The sequence below is a fragment of the Sinocyclocheilus rhinocerous genome, unplaced genomic scaffold, assembly GCF_001515625.1.
Source record: "Sinocyclocheilus rhinocerous isolate Xijiao unplaced genomic scaffold, SAMN03320098_v1.1 scaffold113, whole genome shotgun sequence".
Taxonomy (NCBI): Eukaryota; Metazoa; Chordata; class Actinopteri; order Cypriniformes; family Cyprinidae; genus Sinocyclocheilus; species Sinocyclocheilus rhinocerous.
In genome coordinates, this window is record NW_015646846.1 from 522744 (window position 1) to 531965 (window position 9222).

Sequence of the window (9222 nt, forward strand, 5' to 3'; positions counted from 1 at the left end):
TTTTTAACGTGTTTTATTCGTGTTTGTAGTTCTGGACCGAATCCTTCGCCAAAGCGCAATGGATTGTGGGCAATTTTAGCCATTAGAGTGTGCATGGATCCACACTTAAAAAATCGACCTGAAATAGTAGACCACTTTTGGCATACTCTTTTCAACATACTATGCTTTGGGACACACTTATTCTAATCTCACATACTATTTAGGATGGATAGTATGAACATTGAGACGCAGGGACGGGGTAGCATAAACGCAGACGAGACCGGACAAACTAGAACTGAACATTACTGAACCAAACAAGGATAATGAACTACACACACCTGAACAAAATGACACAATTAACTCAATGAGGGGGAACATGCAAGAGGAAAACAACAAAGTCCAAACTGAATGACACGTGACAATTAACGCTTCTAAAATAAGCTTTATTTTCTTTCTTTATTCACCCAGAATGATGGAATTAACAAAAAATGACCATGGATTATGGTATACATTTTTTTTGAGAATTCTGAAATGAACTACGAGGATTATATAGACATTAAAAAAATGTAGAATATTATAGTCAAAAGTACTTTTCATTGTTCCTTATGATAAAATAATGCTTCCATTTCTCATGAACAGGTCATCGTTTGGGGAAACTATGGCCGGATGGATCGTAAATGCTTCATGGGCGTGGCCCGCATCCTATTGGAGGAGCTGGATTTGACAAACATGGTGATTGGCTGGTACAAGCTTTTCCCCACCTCTTCTATGGTGGACCCCACGATGACGCCGCTGATCCGCCACTCCTCACAGCTCTCTCTGGAGAGCACCGTCGGGCCGTGCTGTGAACGCTCATAAGACTAACAACTCCACTAGATTTATTTTTCTCTGGAAGGGCTCTCACAGACCCCCCCGATCCTAAGAGTGCTGGTTGTGCATGACTGCGGCACCTGAAACCTCTGGAATGCTCTAGAATTTCTTCGGAACAAATGACCTTTCTGCAATATTCCAGAATTGACCAGAGAGGAAATGCTCTTTTTCAGCCTCTGAGAAAAAGGCAAAGGATGCAGACCAGACGTCTGGGCTTTATTTTAGCTTTCAACACATTAGCTTGTGATGGTCTGTATGAGGAAACATCCTCAATTTAGAGCTGATTTCCAGAAAGCAGGTAAATGTTTGTGCAGTCGTCACAGTGGGTGCTGCAACGGATTGGATGAAACAGATGGGTTCGTGCAATATGACATACAATAGAGAGAAGAATGTATCAGTAATAAAAGTGCGGGTTTGCATTCATTTTCTTGTGTAATTAACAATACAAGAATAGATATATGTCTTAAAAAGATTCAATGTGTGTAGTTTGAAAAGAGTCGATGTTTGTAGTTCATGATTTCGTTTGCACACGGATCTTTTTCTGTTTGTGTCTCTTCCGTTTCGTCTTTCTCATTACTGAACAGTGCCAATGCTGCCAGCGAGTGGCTTTATTTGTGGTTAGTGTCTATATTCAGTGACTACAGGCGTTATGAATCAGTAGTCTAAGCAGACACATATTTAAAAAGACTAATTTTCCACAATCTTTTCCCGAATGGTGACATATTCCAGAGTACTTTTTTCCCCCACTAATATTATATGGGAAAATTAAAATGGATGCAAGATGCTGAAGTAACATAGTGATTATGAAATAAATGTGAGTAAATGATATACTTGGAGTTATAACTACAGTAGTGGTCGACAGATGTGAGGTTTTTAATGGCTGAAACCAATATCTAGAGAGCAGAGTGGCATAAACAGACATGATATATATACATATATAATACAATTTTATGATGACATGTACATGAAATGAATGAATTTAAATGAACACATTTTCAGAAAAATATTGAAAAAGGAAAATTTGTTCTATTCATAAGGCTGTGGTTTTTAAAACGAACAGTAGGCAGAATGACCACTTCTGTAAAAAAATAAATAAAAATCAAATATTGGTCAAATTAATCGCCATGGCCGATATTGAAGAGTCTATTACTAATTATTAAAAGATCATTTAGTTTTGCACTTTATAATCTTAAATGTCTTTCTTGTAAGCAACCGCAAGTTTGGCATAAGCCAAAGTACACTTTCTTCTTTACATTATGATATTATTTGTGACTTCGGGATGCAGAAACTTTAGTAGCAATGATAAGGTTGTAGCATTAGATAGTAGCATACGCATGAAAGGCATCTTAGTTTGCCACCATCTAATGAGATTTTGCATGGAATTGATTGATACCGGATTATAGAGCGTTTTCGCTGGCAGTTGAGCAAACATGTAGCAGTGGACGATCAAACGAAAATACTGTTACATCGCACTGAGATGTACTGTGTGCCGTCCTGATGCAAGATCAGCGTCAGGGATTAATACATACTGATACAAATGTTTTCATACATCCTGAAATGATGAAAAGCAAAACATTTCTATACTCTAGCACAGAAAGGGAAGAAAACGGCATTCTGCATAGCCAAGAATTTTTACGTCCAGCATAAAATTTATGACTATTTGCGAAGAAAATACACTATTTACCACTAGACAAAAATATTTTTTTAAAAGATGTATTCCTCTCTGAGAAGTACCTCAAATACCCTCAACATAATCATGCTATAAAGGCCATATAAAGCACTGCCACATTCTTTTTGAAGACTTTAACGTTTATTGTCTTAAAAAGCAATAACTAAATGATTTTTTTGCTCACTTTATTTGTTACAGGGATTAAAGCCAGATTGTCTCTGCATTACATTCTGCATCCATGTAGCAATATATACTTGGTTTTAGACGAAGCGCTGAATGCCTGAGATCCTCAAGAATTTAGTGCCATTTCAAACATGTGTTGATGGGCTAAAAGAAATTCATGATTTGGAAAAACCTTTTCGAGCAATGTAGTGATTAGCATTGTATATTAATATAGACGATATTAGTATTAATAGAATGTAATAATATATTATTCATACTTTTTTAATTTTTTTTATTTTAATACAATAATATTACAATTATATAATATTGTCATAATATAATTAAATTACCAATATTAATATTACTACCAATAAAAAATTTGGCCCTAACACAAACATATGTAAAAATAACAGAAAAAATATTAAAGCCAAAATCAAACCTTTTATCTTCAAACTATCAAATAATTGATGGATAATTATACAAATAATAATAATAAAAAAGTGAGACATCCTCTCATTAGGACAATGTTGTATCTTCTGTAACACAAAAGTGGTTTTATTACATCCTTTACTGACAGGAAAATAATTCCACATCAAATAATTACATTTGTTGTTTTATTTACAACAAATCCTTCTGTAAGAAGACTATCATGCTTTCATTTTGAAAGAGGTTATTAAAAAGAGCCACAAACATTGAACAATAAAACAACAGCAAATGTCTGAAAGTAGACGCAAATTAACAAAATGTTCAGATGGGAAATAATGATCGCACCAAAGCAAAAAAAAAAAAAAAAAACATACCCTACTCCTATATTCTCACAAGACCAACATGAGATGAAACATGAGATGATTTCCAAAACATGTCTAGACATCAAAGCTGGTGTGCAAAGCCTTCAGACGATGCCTGATGTTTGATGTATGAGGAGACAAACACGAGATCCGTATATTCCCTTCTGTAAACTGTGAGCGAGGAGTCACCCTTTCACCATCTCAAATATGAAGCAGCTCACTACTAAAACAAAAATCCGCTTTCAGAACACGTCATGCACCAGAATGGACACAGAAGAGAACATGTTCATCTCAGAAAGTTCAGCAGTTTTCTGGAATGTTCTCAAGGTTCTAACATTTCATCCTGCTAGAAAAAATTATAAATAGAGGGCTAATTTGAAACTAGATATCTAGAACCTAACGGGTCATATGATGTTGCTAAAAAGAAAATTATTTTGTGTATTTGGTGTAATGAAATGTGTTTATGCAGTTTAAGGTTATTGAAATCGCATCATATGACCCCTTTAAAGTTGTTTAACTACACTCAAGTTGAAAGTAGTTTATAACTACGCATCTGGTGCAAAAAGCATCAAAACAATAATTTTTCGAATTTGCACAAATGCGTAAAAAACAGCAATGCACCATTTTGACATGCTGCACCACTACTTGTCGGAAAAAAGTAGGTTTTTAGTGCAAAAACAACAGTATTTTGAGCTGAGATACTGTGAAAAATGAAGTTAAAGAAATAAGTTAGTTACTTTTTTACACTGCAACTTATGGTGCATTCAAGTCATGTCGGATAGATCATATTTACGAGTCGTTATTACGAGTGGGAAACTCTGAATTTTCTTTAAGCCCTGAGTTTCTGGCGTGTCAGTGAGAAAAACACATCGGATGCAATGGATGCAGCCATAGACTATAGATATGCAGCGTCTGTATTGACGGTAAATTTGTTGAAATTAAGATAATTACGTTTTTTTTTTGCCATGTACAATAAAAGTACATAAGCTACATATACAAAATATTATATTATTGTATAATTACCATATAATTAATTCCATCACCTTCATAAATTGAATAAAAACAGGAAAAAAGCAAAAACACGATGCACATTCTTTATTCATCATTTTGTAGATGTAGAGTAAAAAAAAAAATGTGAATTTTATATAGAAAAGTTAAATCGCCATCTTGTTCCGACCAAAGTGACTTGAACACACCTGACGTCGTAATTACGACTTGTCAACTCGTAAATACAAACTTCCCAGGAGGACTTGAATGCAGCATTAGCAACTTTCTAGCACATTATTCTAGTAATGTGATTATAACGTCATCATCCTGGCCCTTCCAGAGCATCTCGCCCTCAAAGTCCACCATCTTGTGTTTGCGACAGCGCAACAAAATTCCCACAACTTTATCGGAGATTTTAACGTAGCGGTCAAACAGACGGCCGAAGGTGACATAGATACATCCCTCTTTATCCCGCTGGCCCATGTCGCGTATGATAAAACACATCTCCTCCATCTCACGGTGGATGTGTTTTTGAGCCCGATCGGCACGTTGGGCAGTCTTGGATCCCTCTTTGGGCCGTCCGTATCCCGTATCGCCCTTTTGGAGTCGAATAGCCATGGCATGTTCATAGTCAAACTCTTCACTGAAAGGGTTGAGCTTCTGACCTTCAATGTGGTCTTCAGCGAACCGCTGCCACGTGCTCCTCAAGTCGTTCATGGTGGTTATTTTAATCTGAGAGGACAAGATTCATGTGTTATTCAGGACCACATAATCACATCACAAAGTGTATGTTTTAAAGAATTAGATGCAAAAAAGAAAGGTGAATAATAATAAGAATATAAGATAAGGTAATATAAGGTGAAATAAGATGAATTTGCTTGGTTCGTGGATTTTGTTGCATGTACAAAAGTCAATACAGAAATTTATAAACAAATAAATAAATAAATATTTTAGAATTAATATAAAATATTTATCTATAAATATAGTTTATACAAAGATTTTATAGTCAGAAAATAATAATAAAAATTAATAATTTCTTTTTATTATCAGCAGTTGTGCAATTATTTATTTATTTGATTTTACTGCATTCAACAAGAAAGAAATTTAGTTCATGTTATTCAACGTGGCCTAGGTGACATCATCTACAAAAGATTTCAGAGGTTATTATTATTAAATCATTAGTAGTAGTAGTAGTAGCGCCATCTTGTTCCGACCAAAGTGACTTGAACACACCTGACGTCGTAATTACGACTTGTCAACTCATAAATACAAACTTCCCAGGAGGACTTGAATGCAGCATTAGCAACTTTCTAGCACATTATTCTAGTAATGTGATTATAACGTCATCATCCTGGCCCTTCCAGAGCATCTCGCCCTCAAAGTCCACCATCTTGTGTTTGCGACAGCGCAACAAAATTCCCACAACTTTATCGGAGATTTTAACGTAGCGGTCAAACAGACGGCCGAAGGTGACATAGATACATCCCTCTTTATCCCGCTGGCCCATGTCGCGTATGATAAAACACATCTCCTCCATCTCACGGTGGATGTGTTTTTGAGCCCGATCGGCACGTTGGGCAGTCTTGGATCCCTCTTTGGGCCGTCCGTATCCCGTATCGCCCTTTTGGAGTCGAATAGCCATGGCATGTTCATAGTCAAACTCTTCACTGAAAGGGTTGAGCTTCTGGCCTTTAATGTGGTCTTCAGCGAACCGCTGCCACGTGCTCCTCAAGTCGTCCATGGTGGTTATTTTAATCTGAGAGGACAAGATTCATGTGTTATTCAGGACCACATAATCACATCACAAAGTGTATGTTTTAAAGAATTAGATGCAAAAAAGAAAGGTGAATAATAATAAGAATATAAGATAAGGTAATATAAGGTGAAATAAGATGAATTTGCTTGGTTCGTGGATTTTGTTGCATGTACAAAAGTCAATACAGAAATTTATAAACAAATAAATAAATAAATATTTTAGAATTAATATAAAATATTTATCTATAAATATAGTTTATACAAAGATTTTATAGTCAGAAAATAATAATAAAAATTAATAATTTCTTTTTATTATCAGCAGTTGTGCAATTATTTATTTATTTGATTTTACTGCATTCAACAAGAAAGAAATTTAGTTCATGTTATTCAAGGTGGCCTAGGTGACATCATCTACAAAAGATTTCAGAGGTTATTATTATTAAATCATTAGTAGTAGTAGTAGTAGTAGTATTAATAATGATAATAATAATAAAAATAAATAGTAAGAATAATAAGAATAAGAATTCACTTTAAAAGACAAAAATTTTTTCTGTAGATTAACATGCACAATAAGACTAGGAATGTCTATTAGGAAAGTAAATACTGCAAATTTGGATTTCATGTTGACTTTAAAACATCTTTTTTTTTTTTACAATAATACATTATTCAGATCTTGTTTAAGGTGTAGACAACCTGGCTTGTCACCAGACAGTCAAATTACACTACTGTCTGTCTGACATGCCTGAGCGTTACTGTTAAATATTTCTCAGGATGTCTTCAAGGGGCACTAATTTCACATGGGCGCCATCTGAACCCGTGCAAATGCGTCCTGTGAAACGCAAGCTGGTGATATACAAATACCACGGTGTCACAGCTGTGATGGATCTCACTCATCAAGTTGAGGGTGAGCATGCTGCTTTTTGAAGGTCAGATGAAAATGATCCATCACTGTTTTTATTTACATATATTCCATTGCGGCAGAACATGCCTGAGTCTATGATGGAACATTATGTGGCCGTGATGATACAGTTGGACTTTGACTTGATCTAAGGCTCTAAAGCCCAGCTTGCCATTATTATTTATAGGGAAAAAATCTATAAATTGAAATAATTGAAAGATTTTTTAATTTTTTATTAAAGCCTTGAATGAATAGTCAGTTCAGTTGCAGTTAGCGGTAATTCTCATCTTTTCAACCAAGAAACTCTGATATTCAACTATTTAAAGAGTCATTCAAAAACATCAAAAGATTCACTATCAAAACACTTTTACTATAGATTTTGTGAGTATTTTCAGAGACAACCACATTTAAATTAATCTTGCCTCCATCCAATCAACAACTGATGACTAGAACCAAATCCCCGCCCTATTTTTATTTTTTCTACGTATTATTTTATAATCCCTTGTACGTCACAATATGGAAGAAAAGATGTGTGACTTTAATGTAAATGTGGCTTTCACTACCTGAACTTTTCAAGAGTGAATTTAGTTTTCACTCCCATAACAACTGAATTCAATGTGAACAGACTGAGATTCTCTCATAAAAGGAGCGACAACCGAATTACATTCAAGATAACAAAACAAATGACAGTGCCTATTTACACTGGTGTAAAAAAGGTACTGTATTTTCCGGAATATGTCGCAGATTTTTTGTCATCTGAAATGTGCTATGAATTATATTCCAAAGCAATTTATATAATGCATTTAAAGTAAAACATGCGCAAGTTAATTTTTATAGCGTATTTGCCATACACCGGTAGTATCAGTTTTGCTTTAATTTTGTTTCGGCTTGCCATTTATAATAAATGTTTTTTTATTATATGCCACTATAATTTATGTTTGTTTTAAACTTATATTTTCATTTTTGTTCTGTTCTGAATAACAATACATTAAATGATTTGTTGTGGAGAACTAAAATACATGTTGTTCACACTAAGTGCTAATAGTCTTAGATGCTATTCACACAAAGTGTGAACAGAAGTAATACGTTATTTAAACTAAAGCTATAATATCTAAGCAATTGTGGGCGGAGTTAGTGAAAATAGCTTTTGCTAATAAGCTTGGCTATGTGCACTCAGAACAAATAAAAACTGCCAGAACATAGCTTGAATTGAACAGATAAACACACCTTTTGTCTGTTGACATGTTTCTTTGGTTCACTCTCATTCTGATCGCTGTTGTCGCTCAGAGATGCTTCCTCCCCAAGACCACTGTCCTCAGCATCTGAACCGCTACTTCGGGATCCCAGCGCCTTCATCAAAGTTCCTGCTTTCCCGCCACAGTAGCGTCTCCTGGTGGGAGATTCGTTGCCAAGAAAGTTTTTGGTGTCCTCTGATGTTAGCTGATTGGTGTTGATCTTCTCCTTGATGATGTTCACTAAGTCTTTTCCGTATTCGTTACATTTTGGCGTGATGGCTTTAGTCACGGTCACCGTCTTGATCTGGTCGTCCGCATCATCTTCGCTATTCACTGAAACCACACGAGGAGTAACCAAGAGTTTCATCTCACTCTTCTCCTTCTGCTTTTCTTTCGTGTCCTCAATGATGGTGTCGGGCATCCATCCGCTCGGGATCATGTCTTGCTTGTCGGTGTGTTTGTTCGCCCAGCTTTGCCAGCTTTTGGCGAGGCTGTTCACCGTCGAAGCCACCTTGATCTTTCTGACGGCTCTGCTAAAAGGCCGGCTTTGCTGGACGGCAGCTGTACTCATGGCTCTTATTGTGTTTTCCTGGTTGGTGAGGTTCAAATCTCAAGGTTTGTGATCTGTTTGGATGCTGCTGGTGGTCACCAGGGTCTTTTATATGAATGGAAAGAGGAAGTGTCCTCTGAGGTGGGTGGTGTTATATTCCTCTGGATGCACATGGTGTCCACTGTGACCCCAAACATGCTAATGGAATTTTCCCAGTGGAATAACAGGTGGCCATGTTATGACCAACCAAAAACACTTCTGTCTAACCGTGCAACCATGCAAAAAACTTTTCTGACATCACACCTGACTGCGTCTCTTGTTTTAGATGC

At 35.9% G+C, this 9222-nt stretch overlaps 2 protein-coding genes across 3 annotated transcripts in view; one reads left to right on the top strand and one right to left on the bottom strand.

The window, feature by feature from the left end:
• Window positions 1-1573, top strand: part of LOC107708122 (regulating synaptic membrane exocytosis protein 4-like) — a 37926-nt gene extending 36353 nt beyond the window's left edge. The window contains exon 6 of the mRNA XM_016512269.1: window positions 619-1573. Coding sequence (XP_016367755.1) covers window positions 619-837 — 219 coding nt within the window. The 3' untranslated portion in view covers window positions 838-1573. The remainder of the gene's footprint in view (window positions 1-618) is intronic.
• Window positions 1574-4683: 3110 nt separating this feature from the next.
• On the bottom strand, window positions 4684-9015 carry LOC107708079 (actin-binding Rho-activating protein-like). 2 transcript variants are annotated; one of them, XM_016512225.1, is made up of 2 exons: window positions 8336-9014; window positions 4684-5187 (listed from the first exon to the last, which is right to left on the bottom strand). In XM_016512225.1, the coding sequence occupies exons 1-2, from the start codon at window positions 8912-8914 to the stop codon at window positions 4750-4752; spliced, it is 1017 nt and encodes a 338-aa protein (XP_016367711.1). In that variant the 5' UTR covers window positions 8915-9014; the 3' UTR covers window positions 4684-4749. The 2 variants fall into 2 exon arrangements, with proteins under 2 accessions (XP_016367711.1, XP_016367710.1); XM_016512224.1 differs by lacking the exon at window positions 4684-5187 and adding an exon at window positions 5707-6211 and having other exon boundaries at window positions 8336-9015.
• Window positions 9016-9222: the final 207 nt, after the last annotated feature.